The sequence below is a fragment of the Bos indicus x Bos taurus genome, chromosome 21, assembly GCF_003369695.1.
Source record: "Bos indicus x Bos taurus breed Angus x Brahman F1 hybrid chromosome 21, Bos_hybrid_MaternalHap_v2.0, whole genome shotgun sequence".
Classification (NCBI taxonomy): Eukaryota; Metazoa; Chordata; class Mammalia; order Artiodactyla; family Bovidae; genus Bos; species Bos indicus x Bos taurus.
Genome location: NC_040096.1, coordinates 45,038,826 through 45,063,911, shown reverse-complemented (window position 1 = coordinate 45,063,911; position 25,086 = coordinate 45,038,826). Strand labels below are relative to the sequence as shown.

At 39.7% G+C, this 25,086-nt stretch overlaps 2 protein-coding genes across 3 annotated transcripts in view; both read left to right on the top strand.

The window, feature by feature from the left end:
- BAZ1A (bromodomain adjacent to zinc finger domain 1A) overlaps positions 1-6,219 on the top strand; it is an 88,032-nt gene extending 81,813 nt beyond the window's left edge. For both annotated transcript variants that reach the window (XM_027520811.1, XM_027520810.1), the window contains 4 exons: positions 888-1,357; positions 3,370-3,512; positions 4,768-4,855; positions 5,227-6,219. In XM_027520811.1, coding sequence (XP_027376612.1) covers positions 888-1,357; positions 3,370-3,512; positions 4,768-4,855; positions 5,227-5,423 — 898 coding nt within the window. In that variant the 3' untranslated portion in view covers positions 5,424-6,219. The remainder of the gene's footprint in view (positions 1-887; positions 1,358-3,369; positions 3,513-4,767; positions 4,856-5,226) is intronic.
- A 14,257-nt stretch (positions 6,220-20,476) lies between these two features.
- Positions 20,477-24,784, top strand: CFL2 (cofilin 2). Its single transcript, XM_027520932.1, has 4 exons — positions 20,477-20,615; positions 21,692-21,999; positions 22,117-22,193; positions 22,280-24,784. The coding sequence occupies exons 1-4, from the start codon at positions 20,613-20,615 to the stop codon at positions 22,390-22,392; spliced, it is 501 nt and encodes a 166-aa protein (XP_027376733.1). The 5' UTR covers positions 20,477-20,612; the 3' UTR covers positions 22,393-24,784.
- The last annotated feature ends 302 nt before the right edge of the window (positions 24,785-25,086 follow it).

Here is a 25,086-nt window from a genome sequence, read left to right as displayed (position 1 = left end):
GAACTTGGAAAATTCTTGGAAATATTTTAGGCAAACCAGAGGTTCAGGTATGTGGGGAGATGGATATAGGAGGCTTAATGGGATTGTATCATCTTTGTCTACAACATAAAGGCAAATAAAAGGTTGAATATAGTTTTGTATCTTACAGTAAACATCAAATACAACAAAGAGATTCTTGGCCTGGTGTTGAGGAATAGTAGGTTTAAGGCCTACTTTTGTGGGACCCATTGGCCAAAACTGTAGGTTACCTCAGTATCAGTAATAAGGAAGAGTGACAGTCTCCTGAAGCATGAGGAAACTAAAGATTTGCATTTTAAGTTTTCAACATGATCAAGTCCATTTTATTCAGTTCTTCTGAGGATCTGATTGCAATTTATTCATGACTTAGGATTTGATTTTCATGATGATGTCCTGGAGTTATACTGAGAAATTATTACATGTTCTCCTTGCATTACAAAGAAATAAATGAAAGCACATTTTAGATTTCGTCAGTTCTAAGTTTAAAGAAAAAGTGAAAGTTGGTCACTCAGTCATGTCCCCCTCTTTGCAATCCCATGGACTATAGCTCTCCAGGCTCCTCTGTCCATGGAGTTCTCCAAGAAAGAATACTGGAGTGGGTTGCCATTTCCTTCTCCAGGGAATCTTTCTGACCCAGGGATCAAACCCAGGTCTCCTGCATTGCAAGCAAATTCTCTACCATTTGAACTACCGGGGAAAAAACTGAGTAATAAGGATGTTACTTATCCACGTGTTACTGAGGATAAGTCTCAGTAACACATAAGTGATGTGTATTGAACTCATTGGCTGAATAGTAGAACAAGGGGGATAGAAGTATCATATGTGCATCATTGCTCTGTACAGTAACTGTTTTCTAACACTGTTTATAGCCCACCAAAACGAGGAAGACCACAAGTTAGATTGCCAATTAAAACAAGAGGGAGACTGAGCTCTTCTTTCTCAAGTCGTGGCCAACGACAAGACCCTGGAAGATACACTTCACGGAGTCAGCAGAGTACGCCGAAAACAACTGCTTCTTCTAAAACTACTGGTAGAAGCCTAAGAAAGATAAAATCTGCTCCTCCTACAGAAACTAAATCTTTAAGAATTGCCAGTCGTTCTACTCGCCAGAGTCATGGTGCACTGCAAGCAGATGTATTTGTGGAACTACTGAGTCCTCGTAGAAAGCGCAGAGGCAGGAAGAGTGCTAATAATACACCGGAAAACAGTCCCGGCTTCCCTAACTTCAGGGTGATTGCCGCAAAGTCAAGTGAGCAGTCAAGTCCTCTAAATGTTGCTTCAAAACTTTCCCTCCAAGATAGTGAATCCAAGAGAAGAGGCAGGAAAAGACAATCTGCAGGTATGAAGATTCTAAATTAATGTTTTCACCTGAGAAAATTGAGTAATCTGGAACGATTGAATGTTGAGATAGTTTGTATCATTTTTGAAAGGCTGTCCACTATACGGAGTTTTTAGGGAGCAACCTGACCTGAAGCATAATGTTCAAGGAAGGGGCAGCTCTTTGGGGAATAAAGGTAAACTACACTGCTAGTGTTTGTAGTAGTGTAGCAGAGTACTTGAGAAAAATCTGCTAACAGCATTTTGTGTTTAATGGAGAGATTTGGCCAAAACTTGAACAACCTCAGTATATCACATTATAACACATTTCATTCTCATCCACTTTTGCTTCCTTCAAAATGCACATACTCAACATCACCTAGACAAGCTACCATTGGTAATTTGGTAAGGTTCCCACCTGATATACTGAATTTGGGGGCAAGGGAGAGTTGGGAACATTAATATTGTTAGGGAGTAATTACCAGCTATTGTTTTTATTCTGATAATTTTTTTAATATTTATATATAATATATAAATTGTTTACATACTATATAGGGTTATGTTGTTTTATCATATTTATTATATGATAAATTATTTGTCATATTTATCTATGTAATAATCTGTTTACCCATTAATCTCTTTTTTTTTTTTTAGATTTCTTTTTTTTTTAATTTTATTTTATTTCCATTAATCTTTTTAATGCTATCCTCTTTTTTCTTTATCAGTGGTAATAAAACCTTGGTATTTCAAAAAGAAGTTACACATAAAAATTGCTACTAGTCATTGACATAAATACACTACTATTTGTAAAATATGTAGCTAATGGGAAGCAACTTTATAGCACAAGGAGCTCAGCTCAGTGCTCTGTGACAACCTAAAGGGGTGGGATGGGGGAGGCAGGGCAGGTGTGAGGAAGGCTCAAGAGGGAAGGGATATGTGTGTACTTATAGCTGATATACATTGTTGTACAGCAGAAACCAACACAGCATTGTAAAGCAGTTATCCTCCAATTAAAAAAATTTTAATGCTAGTTACTGTTCTTTGAAGAATTTCAGGTAGCTTGTACTGCATAAACACATGACAGGATTAATTCACTGGGGAAAGAATGCAGCATGATGCAGTCATTGTTGTCAGGCTTGGTGGGTTGTGGATATGAGGTAACTTTGTACCAAGATCTAATTGAGCTTTTCCTATCCTCTTACATGCTTTGCTCTTCCACAATCCTGAACCCCAAGCTATTTGGAAAATAATACACCTGAAGCATTTTTATTAAAAAAAAAACAAAAAATCTGCTGGAAAAAAATGTTTTTAACCAATTTATAATGTGGTTCTAAGGACAAATAAACAGGGAAATGTGTGGATTTACATTTAAGCAGGGAATTTAAACACCTAGATTCATCTATGGACTATACTACCTTTTTCTACTAATTTATACACCTTAGATCTCATTATGTACCTTACATTTTATGAAAAAGCATTTTGCTGTAAGAAAATTCTCCATATGAAGTTAGATTTATAAGAACAATCTTTTATTTCATCATTGAGAAATATTTTCTGTTATGCAAGGTAATTTATAAAGAGGCCAGGTTTCTAGATCTGAAGAGGTTATTTTCTTAAGGATGTATTTCAGAAAATACCAGACGATTGCTTGCTTTCATCTTACTGTAGTTGAAAACATATTTTTAGAACAACGCAAAAACTTTGTGTTCTAGAATTACCTTTTGTATTACACTCTTTATACACCAATCTATTCCCAATGAGTGTTTATTTCAATTTGAAATCTTTAAGATCAAAAGGAAATAATGAACACTTGGTCCAGATTTACTTGTCTCTCAGAATATATGTTAGTTTAACATCTCAGTGTGTAGAGTGTTGATTTTCTGTTTGAATGTCGTTTGTATTTATATGCCTTATTTATAAGTTAAATATTGTTAGGGAGTGATTACCAGCTATCTTTTTTATTCTGATAATTGTTTGTATTTTCCAAATATTTCATTTTATCATCACCTAAAGTTAATATAATTATTTGTTCAGAATCATCCCCTATGACACTTAATCGAAGGAGTTCAGGTCGACAGGGAGGAGTTCATGAACTGTCTGCTTTTGAACAACTTGTTGTGGAATTGGTACGGCATGATGACAGCTGGCCTTTTTTGAAACTTGTTTCTAAAATTCAGGTAATAATACTGGACTGTATAAAATGTATTTGTGTATATGATCTGATTTAGTCTGCATAGCAACTTGAGGTGGTCAAAATGCTTATTTAGTCACTGTCTACTTAGAAAACAAGGCAAAACTTGGACAGTTGGTTCCTATATTGAAGAAAATGAAGTTAGCATAGTCTCCTCAGTCCCTTCTAGTCCTGTGACTGATGCTTAGAAACGATGGCAGTGTGTTGCAGTAACCTCACTGTTTTTATTCTGTGTAATGAATATGAATAGAGTTGATTCAACTAAGTACCATTTTTGGTACTTCCCTTATGTAAAACAGTGTTTCTTAAACGTTAGCATACACCAGAATCAACGGAGGGCTTGTAAAAACACAGCTGACGGGGCCCCACCCCAGGGTCCTTGAGTCCCTAGGTCTGGGATGATGCCCAAACAATGCTGTTAGTGCTGGTCCAGGAACCACATTTTGAGAAACACTGACATAAAAGGTACTTTTAACAGAGATGGCATAACCTAACTAAGGGGTTTGAGATGGTGCTGTGGTTATTTATATATGTATGGCAGAATATGATGTGCCGTAGCAGAGACAGGACAGTGTTCGAGTACTGTACTGGAAGTTATACTGGTCTTGCAGAAGTAGAAAAGAGAGGATAGATTTGAGCATTTCAGAGGGAGGAAATAGCAGGAATTAGAAAGTTTTTTTATGGAAGAAAAATGGCAAGTTAAAGACCTAGAAATGAGAATATGGGAATGAGGGATATAGTTTGAATGGAGCAGAGGGTGTATTAGAGGGGCTCAGACACAACTGGATTGTAAAGGGCCTCACTTGTCAGTATCAGGTGAAGGTTTCTGAATGAAAAAGTGACATCATCAGATTTCTGTTTTGAGACTTATAGAGCCAAAATGTGAAGGGTTAATTGAAATAGCATCTTATAAAAATTAGCTCTCAGTTGGACTGTAACTTGTTTTTCCTGAGTAGTTTTTTGTGCCAAATTTTGTTATGCATATTTTATTCTTCATTACAAATGTAGTCGTGCTCATTAAAGAAGTTTTTTATAGATACATATATACAGAGAGAGACTTTTACAGTATTAAATAATCTTTTACAACATTATAATGACTAAAATGTATTATGTAATTTTAATGGAATAATAGTATTCAGAGGCTAATATTCAGTTGCTTTCAAGTGCAAAACTTGCATATATTTGACTACTTATCTTCAATAAATTGTCTATAGGAGAGATATATTTGAATTATTTTACAGGTCCCAGACTATTATGACATCATCAAAAAGCCCATTGCCTTAAATATAATTCGTGAAAAAGTGAACAAGTGTGAATATAAATTAGCATGTGAGTAATTTATGTTTTTTCTGATAATTATTTTTAAGGAAGTAGAGGCTGTTTTTCTTTCAATGATGCATATTAATGTAATTGTGTATATGGCACCCCAAGAAATCCCTAAAATACATATACATGCATATATGGAAATGAAAGATGGATGGGGGTTAGATGAGTTAAAGATATTTTATAGAATCTGATCTTAATAGATGTTCTGTACAGTTATATAAAATACATCTAATTAAATATTAAGCTTCAGTTTTGCCACCTTCTAAAAAAAAAGTGGACTTACATTTTCTTAATGAGATTTCCAGATATGATACCAACAAAGATTATATTTATAATTGACTTTCATCTAATCTCATTTGTTTTTTTCATTCTAGCTGAGTTTATTGATGATATTGAATTAATGTTTTCGAACTGCTTTGAGTACAACCCTCGTAACACAAGTGAAGCAAAAGCTGGAACTAGGCTTCAAGCATTTTTTCATATTCAGGCTCAAAAACTTGGACTCCATGTCACATCTGGGAATGTGGATCAAGTTAGCACACCACCGGCTGCAAAAAAGTCACGAATCTAGTTTTGTCCTTCTGAAGGATATGAAGAAATCAAATTGTTCATGAAAATGGAACATTAAATCATGCTCTAAAGCAGACATATATGTATAAAGCAATAACAGCTGATTGACCACATTGAAGTGTGGCCTGCACTATATTCTCAACTTTAATATTAAGCACTCAGGAGAATGTAGGAAAGATTTCCTTTGCTACAGTTTTGTTCAATATCTAATAAGTTTGATATATGTATTGGATACAGTACTGGTTTACAGAGGTTTTTGTACATTTTGAGATCATTCATGTGTCCCAATATCTCAGAAAATATTTTTCCACCTATGATTTATTTTTCATTGATCTTTTTTTAGAAGTGTGGTATTAAGGGAGATTTATCTACACAGAAAAATCTTCCATTATAGCACAGATTAGGAAAAAGTATATACATCTAAGAATTGTTTAATGAGCACATTCTTACAACACTACACATGAATGAATCCAATTTTATATCCTTGAAGTGCTGTACCAGTGCTGGCTGGAGGTATTGAGTCTGAGTTTATTAACTAGATATTTATTTAGCATTCAAAGTAATTTTGTGAATTTGTTTTGTATTTATAAAATTTGTACCTGGAAAATGTTCTTTAATTTTTTAAACATTTATTGTGTTTTTGTTTTATTTCTCTAACTTCCTTAATGATCAGTCAATAAAGGTAACACCCTCCCTTTCCCTTGACAGTTCTTTCAGTTTTACACAACTGTATTATAAGTTTCTATGTACAACTTTTTAAGTGTACAAATAAAATGATGCATTTTTTTTTTCAAGAACTCTGAGTTTCTGGAATTTTTTACAAATCAGAATTGGTCTTCTACATGTGATAAATACAGACCATAGGAACCAATGTTTTATTGTACCTGAGTCTCAAGCTGTGAGTTGAATCTCTTCTGCCCAAAGCCTTTAGGAGTAAGATACCTCCTGTCAGAACAGTAACATTCTATCCCAGGGATTCTTATTAAAAAGAAAAAAGAAAGTTTGGAATATACCCACCTATGTTAAGAAACACAACTCTGAAAATTTTTTTTTAAATAAATGCTATTTCCTATTCAGACAATAACCAGTCTGTTCCAGCCATAGAAAAAAACTGGCCTTATTCACACCCACACCAGCAAAGACAAAATAGGGAGCCTAGACCTCACCTTCATAAGGATAAAATGAAGTGCCAACACCCCCACTGGTGTAGGGCCCCAGATGACCAAGTAGAGATCCTGGACTTTCATCCCCATCAGCCAGGAATGACGGGTCCCTCTATCCCTGAGCAGTGTCAGTGGAGACCAGGTGCGGGGCCAGGACTCACCCAGAAATAACGAGAAGCACCCAGTTTCTGGTGGCAACACAGGCTGAGTGGATAACCTTGACTTAACGCTTACATCTGGCAGTCACAAGGTTCAGCCCCAGCTTCTCCTGTCAGTGGGGTCAGGGAAGGCCAGCTACTGACAGATGGTTTAAATAGCATCTGGAGTCTCATAATGCAAAAAATGTCCATGATTCCATCAAAATTATACCAAGAGCCAGGAAGAGCTCAAATTGAAGGGAGAAAAAAGACACCAACACCAAGATAACGTGTTAGAATTGACAGATTTTAAGCCAGGATAAAAATGCTTCATGAGCAATTTTAAACACACTTGAAACATGAAAAATACAAGTTTCAGTGCACTAGATTTCTATTGATACTGTAACAAATTACCACCAATTTAGCAGCTTAGACAATCCAAAGTTAGTTCTAGAAGTCTGACAGGAGTCTCACTGAGCTAAAATAGTTTCCAAAGGGCTGCTTTCCTTTCTGGAGGCTCATTTCCATGATTGTTCTAGATTTTAGAGGTTACCCACATTCCTCGGAGAAGGCAATGGCACCCCAACTCCAGTACTCTTGCCTGGAAAATCCCATGGATGGAGGAGCCTGAAAGACTGCAGTCCATGGGGTCGCTGAGGGTCGGACACGATTGAGCGACTTCACTTTCACTTTTCACTTTCACGCATTGGAGAAGGAAATGGCAACCCACTCCAGTGTTCTTGCCTGGAGAATCCCAGGGACGGGGGAGCCTGGTGGGCTGCCGTCTATGGTGTCGCACAGAGTCGGACATGACTGAAGCGACTTAGCAGCAGCAGCAGCAGCAGCAGCAGCAACACATTCCTTGGCTCATGATCCCCTTCCTCCATCTTCAAAGCTGCAACGTTACGTGTCTTAGTTTCGCAGTGGTTTCTGTGCTTTCTTCAGTAGTCACATCTTCCTTGACCACTGCCAGGAAACGTTCTCCCATTTTAAGGACCCATGTGATTGGATTACACTCACTCAGACAATTCAGGATAATCCCCCCATTCAAGGTCCTTAAAATTTTCACATTTTTAAAGTCTCTTTTGCCATGTAAGGGAACATATTCATAGGGATTCCAGAATTTGGACATGGATATTTTTGGAGGACTTATTCCAAAATCTACAAAAACTCTTTAAAATGAAACAATAAAAAAATGAACAACCCAATTTAAAGATGGGCCAAAGACCTTGAGACATCTTATCAAAGAAGACACATAGATGGTAAATGAGCATATAAAGAGATGCCACACATCATATATCAAAGCCATACAAATTGAACAACAATGAGACACCCACAGACGTATTAGAATGGCCAAAATCCAGACCACTGACAACACCAAATGCTGCTGAGGATATAGAATAGCAAGAACTCTTGTTCTTTGCTGGTGGGAATGCAAAATGGTTCAGCCGCTTGGAAGAAAGTTTGGCAGTTTCTTAGAAAATGTATCAATGTAACAACTACACTCCTTGTTATTTACACAAGGAAGTTGAAAACTTAAGACATATCCACATGAAGATCTATATACTAATGTTTATAAGCAGTTTTGTGCATAATTACAAAACCTGGATGCAATCAAGATATCCTTCAGTAGGTGAATGAATAAACTGTGGTACAAATAGACAATGAAATATTCAACACTAAAAAGAAATGAGCTATCAAACCATCAAAAGACATGGAAGAACCTTAAATACATATCACTAAGTAAAAAAAGCCAATCTGATAAGGCTCCATGCTATATGATTCCAACTATACGACATTCTGGGAAAGCCAAACCTATTGAGCTAGTAAAAGGATCAGTGGTCACCAGAGATTAGGGAGGAGAGTGGGATGAATAGGTGGAGCTCAGGAGGTTTAGGAGGCAGGAAAACTACTCCATATGATACTATAATAGTGCACGTGGGCTTCCCTGGTGGCTCAAAGGTAAAGAATCCGTCTGCCAATGCAGGATACACAAGTTCAATCCCTGGTCCAGTAAGATCCCCTGGAGAAGGAAATGGCATCCTACTCCAGTAATCTTGCCTGGGAAATCCCATGGACAGAGAAGCCTGACTGGCCACAGTCCATGGAGTCGCAAAAAAGTCAGACATGACCTAGCAACTAAACAGCAACAACATATCTTTATATTACTATTTGTCCAAATCCATAGAATGTACACCAAGAGTGAACCCTAATATAAACCATGGACTTTGCGTGATAATAACATGTCATTGTAGGTTCATCAATTGTAACAAATACATAACTCTGATGGGGTATGTTGATAATCTGGGAGACTATGTATGCGTGAGGATAGGGGTATATTGGGAATCTGAATCTTCCATTCAATTTTGCTATGAACGGGACAATTTTTAGGACAGGAAACTAATCTGTATGATACTATAATGATGGCTACATGTCATTATAGATTTTTTAAAACCCATACAACATACAACACAAAAAGTGAATCCTAATATAAACCATGGGCTTTAGTTAATAATAGTGTATCAATAGTGACATCAATTGTAACAAATGTACCACACTAAATGGAAGAGACTAATAGGGGTAACCAGGATTAGGAGCTATATGAGAATGCTGTACTTCCTGCTCTGTTTTTCTATAAACCTCCAAGTGCTCAAATAAATAGTCTATTAATTAAAAAAAGAGAGTGGTAAAATGGATTTAAAAATATGATCTAACAATATGCTGATTTCTATAAGAAATCACTTCGAATTTAACTATATAGGTAGCTTAGAAGTTAAAAGGATGGGAAAGACATAGCATGCAAACATTGACAAAAGAAAACCAGGAGTGGCTATTTTTAAAAAATATTTACCTATTTATTTGGCTGCACTGGGTCTTAGCTGGGCATATGGGATCTTCGTAGCAGTATGTGGAATCAATGGCATTTGAACTCTTAACTCTTGGTTGCAGCATGTGGGGTCTAGCTTCCTTACCAGGGATCAAACCAAGGCCCCTGTGTTGAGAGCACTGAGTCCTAGGCACTGCACCACCAGAGAAGTCACAACCCTGTGTCTTTTAAGCAAGTTTAAGCTCTTTTTTTTTTTTTTTTTTTTGAAGAATTTTCAGTGTAAATTAACAAATATGAGTTTTCCGGTGGTCCAGTAGTAAAGACTCCATGCTCCCAATGCAGGGAGCCCGGGTTCGATCCCCGGTCGGGGAACTAGATCCCACATGCCACAACTAAAGATCCTGCGTGAGGCAACCAAGACCCAGCACAGCCAAATAAATAAATAAAAATAAATGGACCACTTTCTCATCGTTTCAAATTCTACCCTACTCCTGAACTTTATTCAATATTCCATCTCTTATTCTTCTATATTCATCCCAAGCCTGCAAGTTTCCATTTGAAGGGTTAAAAGAAGCAATATGATGGAGTGAGTGATTCAGTCTTCTGCAACATGTGGTAGCAGAAGACTAACTTTCCAAGTTCTCAGATGCTGATCTAAGCTACAGGATCAGATGATGAGAACTATTCCAGTGACATAAACTCATCAATGAAGTACTTCTGTCTCTCTCTGGGCAAAATGGAAGCTTCAGAGATAGACGAGTTTTTGATGTTTTCTATCTCATTTTATAATGGTGCTTATTTTTGGTCGTTGAAAGTTAAGAATTGGTAGAAATGAGAATGTCTCCTAAGTCTCAAGTATCTATTCTTACTTGAAAGGATAGAGAAGCAGATACAACCAATGTACCTCTTTGAACACTTGTATCTGCTGCAAGGACTATCACTGAGTTCTCTGCTTTGCCATTAGAGTTGGTAATGGGTTGATTAAGACTTTTTGCACAAAGAGTTGGGCCAATAAAGTACCAATCACATAGGGGATACTCAATAAAGTAGCATGGCCTCTAAATCTGCAGGAAAGGAAGCCAGGTTTCCTTTGTGCTGGGTTGTATTACAAGAGCATATTTAACTTTATTCTGAGATCTCCTGGATCTCAGTAAGGCTGGGCAATCACATTTTATTTCAGAGGAAGAAAAAAATTGTTTTCAAGCCATCTGCTTCTTCCTTACTACTCTTCCTCCATTTCAACTCAGAGCTTTTTCTCTCTAATGTCTAAACTAACAATGTCAGAATCTACACTATATTGTATTTAATTTACCAAATGTTTTAATACTTTAAACATCTCTTAGGACAAACAAAGATAAAGGGCTCACCAGTCCAGACTATTTCTTGATAATTTCTTGGAGTAAATAAGCAAACTACAAATCAAAAGAACTCCTGAAAATCCATCCCATGTAATATAAAGCAAGCAGTCTGTAACTAAAGCAGCTTAGGAGTTGATGAACTCTGTCTGAACAGCTTGGCTACATCTGGTAGAATTAGAGAAAGTGTGTTGAGGGTTCACATGGGTTAGAAATCCGAGCAGATCAGTGACTCTGAGCTTGAACTCTTTGCTAGTAGATTCAAAAACATCTGCCACTCACCCCACCCCAAATGTAACAGGAGCTCTTCCTCTCTCTCAGTATATGTGTTACTTTGAAGGTAGGAATTTGGGAGCAAAATCTTGAAGAGTGAACTTTTGAGATGAAGGCTTCAGCAAAATTATCTTATACAGATCAATAGGCATTCATTACATTTTAAAAAATATTCTGACATCACTGAAAACGCATAAATGGTCAAAAAGAAACTAAGGATGTAAAAATCTTTTAATAATTTCAAATGTTTCCTTTGGTTATTCCTATTTCATAGAGATTTCTCGAATTTGTGTCCAAAAGCATGTTTCTACATAGCCAAGGCAAGTTGTCCCAATAATTTGGAAAGGGCTTTCCAAAGACAGAGAAATGTCATAGGACCCAGCCAGCCACACAAGCACTCCTCGTGAGCACGTGTGGGGAGCCCAATAAGAGCCCATTCTCTGATGCTTTTCCCATTTTTCTATGATGCTCCTTCAGAGTTATCTGGGATTAAAGGCCTAAATGGAAAAACAAACTTTAACATTATTTGAAGAATTTTAGGAAAATATTTTTATATCAAGATTAGAAAGGACTTTCTCTCTCTCTTCTCTCCCTCTCTTGCCTAAATAATAACAAAAGAAGGAACTGGCTAAAATCATTGAGATTAATTTGGGCTGAAATAGTTCCCAATTAAAAACATATCCTTTGATACTGAATAAAACCCATCTGTGAAAGTGGTGATCCCCACCTTGGGGAAAGCGTTCAAAGACTGGAAACTTAGTTCGAGTAATCATACATGAGGACTGTTAGGATAGATTTGGTTCCATAAAACAAAAAACAGTCCAGGCCAAGTAACAGCAGCTTGAATAAGACAAATTTCTCTATCAAAATGAATCAACAAAAACTACAGTTAAAGTTGGAAGACCAGAAGGGGAAGCTCTCATGCCCTGTGAGGATAGCAGAGGCCCAGAGGAAGAAAGACTTCTTTCGTGGCAAAGATTCAGCCAAAAAAAGCCATAGATCCTTTGTTTCATATAGCCTGCCTACTTCCCTCCATATAAAAAGCATGGGGCGCAGGGGAACGGGGTTAGGGGGGGTGGGTTGCGGTGGGAGGTTGGAGTTCCCTGGTGGTCCTGTGGTTAGGGCACTGTGCACTGTGCTTTCACTGTTGTGGCCCAAGTTCAACCCCTTAGCTAGGGAACTCAGACCCCACAAGCTGCTTAACACAGCCAAAATAAATAAATAAATAAAAAGCATTCTCCTTCCCTTGCCCTGAGAGGAACTGCATGTGGCTAGCGCCATGGTCGGGCTTCCCAGGTGGCGCTAGTGGAAAAGAACCTGCCTGCCAATGCAGGAGACATAAGAGACGCAAGTTTGATCCCTGGGTCAGGAAGATCCCCTGGAGGAGGGCATGGCAGCCCACTCCAGTAGTCTTGCCTAGAGAATCCTACGGAGAGAGGATCCTGGCAGGCTACAGTCCGTGGAGTCACAAAGAGTCGGACACAAGTGAATCGACTTAGCACACACAGGGCAGCCCCACAGTAGAAGATCCTGAATTGCTATTTGCTGATCCTGAGTAAACCCATCTTTGCTGGAGAAATATCAATTTGTTTTAGGCCAACATATATGAGTTCCAAGGAAGACTGTCCAGGACTACTGTGGTGGCTCCACAGTCATCAGAGACACCGGCTCCCCCATCTTTCTGCTCCATCATCCTAGCATCTGGCTTTCATTCTCAAGGTCATCTCATGGTCCAAGAGAGCTGGTAGTCTTCTATGAAATCCGTGCCACAGCCAAAAGAAGGCAGGGCAGAGAGAATACACCTTCCAGGTGACTCAGCTCCTTTGAAGCAGCCTTCAGTGAAGGCCACATAACATCAGTTGAATTGATCACATGGCCACATCTCAAAATTCAGTCTGTTAGCTGGGGGACCTAACTCCAAATAAAATGGAGACTGATGCTCTTTTGTTTACTAAAGTAGAAGGGAGCCAGTGGACACTGGAGCACGAGTAATCTCTATTACAATAGTCGAACCCATTTGAAAGGATACAAATTTCAAGCACTTATAAAGGAGGCAGATTTCCTGGCATGAGCTATGTTAGATTTCTATTCCATTCTTTACAGCCTAAAGTGAACCAAGAGTCATCAGAGTACTGGGTCCAGCCCCTCTCCACCTTTCTGTTGACAGTTTGTGGAAGGAGAAACAATTTTAAGTCAATAAAAGAAGCTCACTTCTGCTTGGGTTCTTGATTGGTCTCTAACCTTGGGGCAAACCTTTCTCTTAGGGAGGAAAACACTGACGTTCTTAATTAGAGCTAAATCTAAAGACATTGTTGTAATTAAACAAGTAATTGAAAGCAAAATCACTTACATAAAATGTCTAAATTTTAAAAATATCACTTCAGTAGAAAACATCAAAGCCTCCAGCTCACTCTCCCCATTTCCCTTTTAATAATTGCCTGCGACATTTAGAATAAAACTCCAAAATCCTTAACAGTAGAGGCTCCCAAATCTTCTCCGTTTACAGTGCCCTTGGTATAGTAAAAATTTCTTCACAGCACTCGTGGGCCAGAAGAAATACCTAACAGTTCTGTTTATTAAGTAGTTACATCCAAACAATATTTATGTCTTAGCAGCTTTGCACATGCTGGACACTGCATAAGTTCTCAAATCTTGGAATCATGTTGGACACAGTCACCCTCATTTCCGGCTCCACACTGATTTTCTCAACGGACTTGTTCTTTATCACACCAACTGCGGAGAACCTCTCGGTTGGAACTGTACAGGCATCTGAAATTAAAGTGTAAAACCGAATGATTTAGTAGTTCCCTTTGTGTCCGACAGATGGCGCTATGTTTCCCATAAAATTTAAAGCATCTGTGGCGCATGGCACCCCACTCCAGTACTTTTGCCTAGAAAATCCCATGGACGGAGAAGCCTGGTAGGCTGCAGTCCATGGGGTCGCTAGAGTCGGACACGACTGAGCGACTTCACTTTCACTTCTCACTTTCATGCATTGGAGAAGGAAATGGCAACCCACTCCAGTGTTCTTGCCTGGAGAATCCCAGGGACCGGGGAGCCTGGTGGGCTGCCGTCTATGGGGTCGCACAGAGTCGGACACGACTGAAGCGACTTAGCAGCAGCAGCAGCAGCAGCAGCAGCAGTGGCGCCCCTGAGAGTTTGGCACACGGTTTATAGGTCCATTCACTGGCCCTGACCACTTCTTCAGGTTCATCCTGTACTTCTCTTCTTGTCCGGAACACTTTAGTACCACTAGCGTTCCCCCACCCCCCACCCCCGCCCCTGCCAAAGGTTAAGCTCTGGAGAAGGAAATGGCAACCCACTCCAGTATTCTTGCCTGGGGAAACCCGTGGAAAGAAAAGGGTAGCCTGGCGGGCTACTGCCCGTGGGGTGGCAAAGAGGAGGACATGACTGAGCGACTGAGCACGCAAAAGTCAGGCTCCTTCCTTGCTCAGTCTTTTTTTCATGCTGTGGTTTTGTTTGCGGGACTCTTCAACCAGAGAAACCTTCCTCAGTTTCTCTAATCTGTTAATATATCAGGGCCCCTGGTTACTTTCTCACTTGATTACAAGATCCATGAAGGCAAGGGACTGTGTCTATTTTGGTCATCTTATACTCAGCGCCTAGCACATTTCCTGGCACATAGTAGAGACTCAATACTTAAAAAAAAAAACAAAAGAAAACAAACTACATTCCTACTGACGTGCTTATTAAGGAATCGATTTTCAGACACACAAGTAACTAGTTGTGAAATACAAGGGAAATTCCTCTCTTATAGTCAGTTAAATTCATTAGCAAGCCATTAGAAATCTAAAAATTGACAGCATTTTACAATGTGATTGCCAGCATACCTGTAACAGCATTTAAAAGGCAAATTTGAGGACAAGAATAATCTTTCAACAAATGGTTCTGAGACAACTGCATATCCACATGCAAAAGAATGAAGTTGGACCCCCTACTTCCACATAGTAAAAAAGAAATCTCAAAATGGATCAAAGACCTACTCCTGAAGCCGAAACTATGAAACTCTTAAAAAAAAATATAGAAGTCTACAAACCTAGATTAGGTTTCTTATAACACCCAATGTATATGGCGTTTTTCTTTTGGGGGATAATTAAAATGTTCTAAAATTAGATTGTGGTGATGGTTGCACAATTGTGAATACACTAATAAACATTGAATGTTAGTGCACTTTAAAGGGGTGAATTTTATGGTATCTGAATAACATGTCAACATAGCTGTTATTTAAAAAACAAAACACTGCTGAAAAGCCTTTATTACCTCCCTGATCTGCAGAATACAATTCTGACTGTGGACTTGTATACAAGGTTCACAAGAGCTGGTATTTCCTACCATTCTATCTTCATTCTCTACCAAGGGCACAGGCTCCAGCTGTAGCTAACAATTTGGGGTTTCTTGTGCTTTATATTGGTGCTACTAAGGCTTTGTACATTTGGTTCCCTCTGCTTTGAAAGTCCTGTCTCTACCTGCCTAGTCAACTTCCACTTGTCTCTTCAGACCCAGCCTGCTCCAAACTGAGCTGATGGTCCTCTTCGGTGTTTCCAAAGCATCTTGTATGTACCCCATTGGAGCATGCATTGGATTGTTCCATATACTGGCTTCCTTGAAGAACTTATTTTCTTCAAAGCGAGAATTTTGTAACTCTTACCTTTGTATTCTTACCCTGGCAGAAATTCTCAGTAAATGATGGAAAGGAATGAATGAATAAATGAAATGAACAGACTCTTCTCATTCTTAATTTGGTTTTTGATCTCTTGCCTAATCTTATTCATATCTGTTAACATACAGTGTAGGTATATTACATTTTTTTCTGTATTACATTTCTGTATGATTCTCTAGAATATAAAAATCCACAACTTTTGTAATAAAGTAATCTAAAAAAGGCTCTGCACCTTAAATAAATTACAAGCCAGTTTCTTTTCTCAGATGCTGTTTTTGTATGGTTTGTATAATTTAGATAACCAGTTGCTACTTATTATCATGAATTCAATCAATATTAGAAATAACTGATAGGTGGATCTGATAAATGTGCTTGTGAGTAAATAAATGGAAACTAGCATTTATAAATTTAGAGTTTGAGACCATTTTGAACTACATTTCAGTACTTAGTGCATTTCACTGCTGCTACCCTGTACCTCATCATCTCTTTCCTGGACAGACGCTAAGTTCTTTTAGTGTGAGGGCATTTTCCCAAATTAGAAAGAACTGAAGATGAGACATGGAAGACCCAAAATGAATTTTGTGGATGAGGGAGTGAGTCACAGAGATCAGACTCCAACACACATTTCCCACTATGTTTATTTTCTAGTTCTAAGTTCAAATTTGGATTTAGAAAAATGCATGACTTGCCTCCTGACCGGTCTTTTAGCTCAGGCGTGGGTTATGAAGATGTCAGATGAAGCAGGCATGTGGGTGGAAAGGTACATTTGGAAGTGGTGAGCATCTTTCCGTTTACATTTGTCTTTGTCAGGAAGTGGCTGTGGGAGCTGAATATGATGTGTCTTGACAGGGAGTGGGGCTCGAACAGAATGTATCTACATAATCTGCTGGATGTATCGCTTCAGTTAAGAGTTGATGGGATGGGGAGGGAGGTGGGAGGAGGGTTTAGGATGGGGAACACATGTACACCCATGGCTGATTCATGTCAACATATGGCAAAAACCACTACAATACTGTAAAGTAATTAGCCTCCAGTTAAAATAAATTAATTTTTTTTTTAAAAAAGGAAAAAAAAGACTTGAAAAAGGATTCTGAGCTTTTACATGCCACAGGAACCATATTATCTGCTTCGTGGGAGAATATGCATTAAGGGGTGTTCACTTTTCCAATCTTCTAAGAAATCTTCAGCAAACAAACCTTAGCTGAGCCTTACAAATCAATAACAGTGAGGTTTGGGATTGCTTCATGACTGCTGCCTGTGTGTTGGTAAAGTTATGCTCTCCCCTTCACTCTGTACTGGGGGTAAGAGCCCCAGGGTTCCTTTTTCTGTGCTGGAAGGAGCTTTACATACACTATTTCACTTGATTCTCACCACAACCCTGAGAGGGAGGTTGTAATATAATCCCCATTTCACACGTGAGGAAACAGCTGTGGAGCAGTTAAGTAAATGGGCCGGGGTTACACCACTGCCGTGTCAGAGCCGAGATTCCTTTCAGATCCATCCTCTTTGAGGTTACCCTCACGTAGTTCCTATGATTTTCTGCAGCTGTCACCCATGTGTGATCCCGCAAATGGAAAATTAGAGTTTTGGTGGCACTAGTGGTAAAGAACCCGCCTGCCAATACAGAGACATAAGAGATGTGGGTTCAATCCCTGGGTCGGGAAGATCCCTTGAAGAAGGGCATGGCAACCCATTCCAGTATTCTTGCCTGGGGAATCCCAGCAACAGAAGAGCCAGGGGCTCGCAAAGAGCTGGACACCACTGAGACAACTTAGCCTGCGTGTACACAGTATCGTTTAGGGTCCTTCTGTCCCACCTGTTAATCTTTGCTTTGGGCTTGAGATGGCTAAAGAGAACAGATGTGGCATGGTAGGCAGAATAACGGCCTCCCAAAGATGTCCCTGTCCTGTGAATATGTTACCCTACATAGCCAAAAGGGCTTTGTGGATGTGATTCAGTAAATGATTTTGAGATGAGAGAGTATCCTAAATTATCCAGTGGATCCGAAGTAATCACAGTGGTTCTTAGTGGTGTAAGAGGAAGCAGGAGAGAGCGAATCAGGGATGTGATGACAGAAGCAGAGGTGCGAGTGATGGTACTGCTTTCTGGGGGCCACAAACCAAGGAATGTGGGCAGCCTCTAGAAACTAGAAAAGGCAAGGACACAGATTTTCCTCCTACAGCCTCAAAAGCAATGAAGTGCTGCTTTTAGTCCCATGAGTCATTTCTCACTTCTGCCCCCCAGAACTGTAAGAATAAATTTGTGTCGTTTTAAGCCACTAAAATGTGGTAGCTTGTTAAGCAGCCACAGGAAACTGACACACATGATGTCTGACACTCATATCCCTCCACCACATAGGGGCCAAAATTCATGCAGCAATACTTGGTAATGCTGTCTCTCTAGCAAGCAGCGGTAAATTCTGGTTATAAATTACAGGTGTGAAGACTTGTTACTAGTTTCTACATCCTAAGAGCTGGCCTGACAAGGGCATGTAGAAAGGTCTCACAGTCTTGAGGTGCTTCCTTTTTGTTCTCTTTCTAGCACTAAAGCATCTTAAAGTTGTTATTTTATCACCTATTGAGTACCTGTATGTGCGCGTTAAGTCGCTAAAGTCGTGTCCCACTCTTCGCAATCCCATGGACTGTAGCCTGCTGGGTTCCTCTGTCCATAGAATTCTCCAGGCAAGAATACTGGAGTGGGTTGCCATTTTCTTCTCCAGGGTATCTTCCCCACCCAGGGATCGAACTTAGGTCTCCGGCATTACAGGCAGATTCTAGGGAATAACCCTCCTCACTATGATTTTCCATCCCTAAATTTACTTAATCCTGCCAGGTTCCTCTGTCCATATAATTCTCCAGGCAAAAATACTGGAGTGGGTTGCCATTTTCTTCTCCAGGGGATCTTCCCCACCCAGGGATCGAACTTAGGTCTCCGGCATTACAGGCAGATTCTAGGGAATAACCCTCCTCACTATGATTTTCCATCCCTAAATTTACTTAATCTAAGAACACACACACCATTTCCTGAGAAACACTGGCACGCTAGGAAACTGAGTTTTTAAGCTCGAAAGGACTTCAAAGATAACCACAATGGCTTTCCAGATGGCTCAGTGGTAAAGAATCAGCCTGCAATGCAGAAGACCTGGGTTTAATCCCTGGGTCGGGAAGATCCCCTGAAAGAAACGGGAATCCACTCCAGTATTCTTGCTTGGGAAATCCCATGGACAGAGGAGCTGGCAGGCTACAGCCCATAGGGTCACAAAAGAGTCAGACAGTGACTAAACAACAACCACAGCTTATAATACAGATGAAGAAGGTCTACAGCGGTTGAAAGTTTTTCCAATTTATAGAGATGGGGCAGTGCCAAGATTCATACTAGTTTCTCAACTCATAGTTCTTACCCTGCACTTCTGGCTTAGCTCACCTTGAAGTTTATCTGGACTATTTTGTTTCCAACAGTTTTAGTCATTAACAATTCTAATTTTTTAGAGCAAGTCTTTTTCACTTGAAAATAAGTTCAATTATTAATCAGAGTTTTAAATTCATTTTGCCAATTTTACAAATGAAGAAAGTAAGGTAGAAATGATAAATGTTCAGGAGAAAAGGTGATATAAATTAGCCCCAAAACTCATGAATGAAACTTTATTAATTTTTCCTTGTATTAAACATAACCACATAAAGTGTTTCATTTAAACACTTTCATTATAAACTCATAAAGCATTGAATCTTCATGTAAAATTTCCTCAAAGTATACGGTGACAATTTTTTCTATGATAAATGCAATGGATACTTGTAGTAAGTATCAAAAAGGTTTAGTCAGAGAAGAGCCTTGGCTCAGTCATATGGGTTTTGCTAGAAAAGGTTGTGATCGCCAAAAAGAGGGAGGAATCTCTATTCTTGGGTCCACTTATTTGATGCCAGCTGTCAAAGGTAGGGGCCTCATGAGGAAAAGACTATTAGCAGAGAGTACAATCCTACTAAACCTAATAATATATAAAAGAATATTACTAAAGGATGTTATTAATACTACCCCAAACTCCCCATTATTATTTCAACCATAGACTTTTAGAAAGTGATTTCCCACCTCTGTTTATCATTTTCTTTTTGCTGAGTAATTCAATCGCTAGGTTTAACCTCCGCCCCACAGTGTTTTATTCTCACTGAATTGATGGAGATCTAAATAATTTTCGCCATTTCTGACGGGGGTTTTCCAAAAAGACCCACAACGTAGGCATCCAATGGAAACCACAAACGAATAAAAGACACCCGGTGCGCCGTTCGCCTCACACGCGCCCAAGCCGGGGAGTAGCGGCCTGGCCCTCGGGAGGCAGGGTGGAAACGCCCTCCCGAGAGCCGGCTGGACCGGACTGCTGGTGCCCCGGGGTTGGAAACCTCCCCGCCAAGGCCCGCGGCTCCCACCGCGGATGCACAGCCCGCGGGGGCCTGCCGAGCGCACGCGGGGGCCTGCCGAGCGCACGCGGGGGCCTGCCGAGCGCACGCGGGGTCCTGCCGAGCGCGCGCGGGGTCAGGCCGAGGACGCGCGGAGGGTGAGGAGGGCCAGCCGGCGGGAGGGCCGGCCCGGGGCGTGCCCACGTGACCGCCCCGCCCGCGCCGCAGCCCCCCGAGCCGCCGCCGCCTCTCGGGCCGCACTCCCGGCGTGCCCCGCACTCGCCGCCGCCCGCCTGCCCCTCCTTCTCCTCGCAGCGCCACACCGCCGGAGCCCGAGCCGCCGCCACAGCCTCAGCCGCGGGCACTATGGTAAGGCGGGCGCGCCGGCCGGGGGTCGCGGGGTCGAGGGGCCCCGGGGGCCGGGGCGTGGCGAGTGCTGCCTCCCACGCGGCTCCGCGGGGCCCTGGACCTGAGGCCGCCATTTTAACCTGATTTCGGCCTCCAAGGTGGGCATTCCTGCGCTGCGGCCCCGGTGCTCTCTCTCCACCCGGCGGGCCTGCCCTCTCGCCGTCAGGCCCGGCGAGGCAGCTCTTCGGATTCCTGGGGGCGGGGAGGGCCCGGACAGGGGGCGACACGCGGGGGTTCGAGGCCTGAGCCGGGCGGGCGGAGGCCGGGGGCGCGGGAGGGTCCGCCGAGTTGTTCCCCGGCCACCCCACCCAGCTCGCCGCCTTTGCCCTTCGCTTCCTTATTTATTCCCACGCGGGCTTTCAATTCGGTATGTGCGGTAAAAACCCCTTGCTGAAGGCTGAGGGTCTTGAGGGCCTGTCATAAAACCCTTAGGGGGAGATAAAGGAGGTGGGAAAACTCTTGAAAATGCTTTCTCGCCGTAGAAAGCTTTTTACACGCGATCCGTTAGTTTTGAAGTGCCTGCATTTGAGCTGTGAGTCAATTATGTTGTAGCCGTGGGCGGTTTGGAGTTCACGCCTGATTCTCTTTCCTTATGAGGAAACGGCTCTGGCTAGGATGACTTTAAAGAAAAAAATAGTAGAAGCATTAACTGAAATCCAAAAGTGTTTTTTTAAGGCCTGCCGGGTTGACACAATACAGAAGGTATTTTTGCTGCTGCTCCTGAAGCTCTGACATCACCCAGTGAAATAGGAAACATTTCAGGGATGGGACAGCCTGTATTTGCCCCTTTCCGTCTACCATCCACTTGCTTTAACCTCCACACACCTTTTTTAAAAAGGATGAATGGAGCAGGATGAGTTAGAACCCTTAGGTGCATCATATCCTGATACTTAAAATGTGGCAATTCTGATTAGACGGCTTGCAGGGTATGATGCAACTTTTGATGTCCAGACTAAAGTGAATCCTCTTGCGCAAACAGTAATTTTGGTTAAAACCGAATTACTTGTTCTGAATTTCTGTCCTTTCTTTACTTTCAGGCTTCTGGAGTTACAGTGAATGATGAAGTCATCAAAGTTTTTAATGATATGAAAGTAAGGAAATCTTCTACACAAGAGGAGATCAAAAAAAGAAAGAAAGCAGTTCTCTTCTGTTTAAGCGATGACAAAAGACAAATAATTGTTGAGGAAGCAAAGCAGATCTTGGTGGGTGACATTGGTGATACTGTAGAGGACCCCTACACATCTTTTGTGAAGTTGCTACCTCTGAATGATTGCCGATATGCTTTGTACGATGCCACATACGAAACAAAAGAGTCTAAGAAAGAAGACCTAGTATTTATATTCTGGTGTGTAAAAACAAAAGAAAAAAGTACTTTTAAAATGCAAGGATTATTATTAACATAGTCAGTTTTGCCTTTGTTTTTCTTTTAAATAGGATTCAACCATTTTTTTTTCCCCTGTAGGGCTCCTGAAAGTGCGCCTTTAAAAAGCAAGATGATATATGCTAGCTCTAAAGATGCCATTAAAAAGAAATTTACAGGTACAGGCATTGACTATTTTGTGCAGAAGAATTGCTCCTCTCTTAATTATAATAAAGTAATTGGATAATATTTTTTTTCTTTTTAGGTATAAAACATGAGTGGCAAGTAAATGGCTTGGATGATATAAAGGACCGTTCCACACTTGGAGAGAAATTGGGAGGCAATGTAGTAGTTTCACTTGAAGGAAAACCCTTATAAAGCAGTCAAGTGCCATCTGGATCTTAAGGAGCTTCCATTTCTCCAGCTCAGTCAATTGGAATAGTATTAGGTTTTTTTTTTTCTCTTTTCCCACTGGGTCCTTCCAACACAATGAATGAAGGAAATATCATTCATGTAAGCAGCCTATCAGTGATTGCCATTAGACTGTTTAATACTGTTACTTTTATGTAGAACCCAAGGAATGCCTTCCCATCATATTTTAGCCAAAACAACTGGGTATATGCCTCCTTTGCAGCAAACACTACAGTGAATTGTGATTGTCAATGTGAATAGCTTAGAACACTACAAAGGGTTAAGCTAATTGAATGCCTTCAAAGTATTATCCACTGGTGAGATGGTAAACTCTATTCAGTATTACTGATAGTTGCACTTGACTGCAGTTCTGTGAGGCTTGAGCATTCATACACCTCACCTGCCTTGGCAAGCCTATTTTTTTTTGACATGGCAGCACGGATATAACACTATGCATTAAAAGCACTTTTTTTGTAATAAATTTAATCCCCCACCAGAAAAGGAATGCCAATTAAGTTGTGTTAACTGTGTCATCAGCTTATCCTAGTACCTCAGTGTTCATTCCTTTTACCTGCATATCTTCTTAAAAGAAATAGCTATTATTAATGCCTTTTTTCCCCCATTGAGTGTATACTACTGAATACACGTAGGAGTTTTATGTTTACCATGTAAGTCTTGCAACACTAAAGATATTTTGAGTATCAGTCATGATGGCAATTTCTGTATAAAAGAGCCTTAAATGGAACATTGTTTTTGAGATCAAACTCCCCACCCTCACAAAAATGGCCACGTTGCAATAAAAATTGTGGCATATTACAGAACGGTTGCCTTGTTTTCCTTGGACATTTTGCAAAATACCATGTGAAGCAACTCCTAGGCTAAACAGCTATTATTATTCTCTGCACTGGTCATTTAAGAATTTTTTTTGTACAACATTCTTGCATGATATTTTCCAGTTTGTTGATTTTATTTGGTTTAAAAAATATTCTGTCCTAAAGCTAATATAAAATATTACAGAGGTATACTTTTATAAGCTTTATTTATTTCCTTATGTATTAATATGGTGATCAGGAATTGTTTTTTGCACTTTGACATAAATACTCTTCAGTATCTGATTAGTTCTCTGAATAAATTAGCATAGTTATTTTTTTAATTCACGTTTACATTTCTAAGTAGTTGACCAGTAGAAGAAATAGGAAGCTCTTATTGCCTATTTGGTCATAATGAAAATAATTTATAAAATGTTGTCCTTCAAAAGTTTAATAGTACTTCTGTTTAGGAACTTTAATTTCAGCTACTATTTCTTAATATATTTCACAAATTCACACAAAAAATGTTTATATAGCAGTCTTAAAGATTAGTAGTGGAATTTGGCTGTGGTCCAGGCGGCTCTCCTTATAGAGAATTTGATCTGTTCAGTGTGAGCAGTTTGCTGTTAGCCAGAGCTATTTATGGCAAACACATGCTTTTGTATCTTGTCATAGTTACCCACAAATGGCAGAACTGGACTTGAGGCTACTGGTATGCAAAACAGGCGTGCTAGGAAGCAGTGGCTTGCAGCTTCGAATTTAACCCCATAGCTCTGAAGAATGCCCTTATTAGAAAACAGGGACTGAAAAATCCCTTCTTTTTCTGATGTCTGGAAGTAATTTTGAGTTTAATTAGTTTTTTTCCCCCATGTTTTCAAAAGGTTTTTCAGATGAAAACAAAAATAGGAGGTAAATGTCTAGGTTTCCATTTAAAATTATATGAATGGCTTGGGATCTTTTGCACTGAGCAATTTTATTTCAGGCTTCCAGCTGTCCCTGTGAATTATTCTGGACGTTTTGATGGCTTTTTGGTAAGGCCAAACTCATATAAGTAAAGCATGAGAATACTGACATACGCTAAACCCTATGTGAAACTGATACTTGTACCATGAAATTTTTCATTATTTTCCTCATTCTAAAAAATAAGGGACTCTAAAGTTGTGCAGTCTCTTGTCTTTTTATAGCTGATTTCTCAACTTTTCTTACGTACCTCTTTAATTATATAATAATTTCAGAGGTTAAATATTGCTTTAAACTGTGGTACTTTGATTTGTTAGATTGACAGAACTGATACTAATAATTAAGTTCATCTTTGAAATACATCTTTGTGCATAAAGCCAAAAATAATGATAATTAATGGTTCTTATGTTACTTGAGACTAATTTGGCATTTGAAATGATCATTCTACTTTACAATCATTTACATTTGAAACAATGTTCCAGTTAGCTTTAAAAGGTATACGGTGCTAATTAGTAAAATATCAAGGACAATATTTTACTGCTAGCTTGCAAAATTATAAGTGTTTAAAAAATAAAATATATGAAACTATGTAAAGCTGTGGAGATGTGTTTACTTATACTTTGGGACACTAAAATTTTTTTTAACTAATATTTCAAATCATTATCTTTAGTCTTTTTTAGGATTTTAGTTGATATACTTTCTCGATAGATAACAATATTCTTTCAAAACAAAGTGTTGCAATTAATTTTGACATCTTTCAGACAAATGGAAACAGTTGGCATTTGTCCCAAACTGGCTATCAGCTGTTGTTTTCCATCATTATCAAAAATAATGTGGCCAACGTTGTGCATTTAATGTGCCTTTCTGATAGTGTAAGAAAAGCCTCTTATTA

Coding starts and splice junctions, on each gene's coding strand:
- CFL2 (XM_027520932.1), top strand. Junction 22,000..22,116: donor GACCTAGTATTTATATTCTG/GTGTGTAAAAAC, acceptor TTTCCCCTGTAG/GGCTCCTGAAAGTGCGCCTT. Junction 22,194..22,279: donor CATTAAAAAGAAATTTACAG/GTACAGGCATTG, acceptor TTTTCTTTTTAG/GTATAAAACATGAGTGGCAA.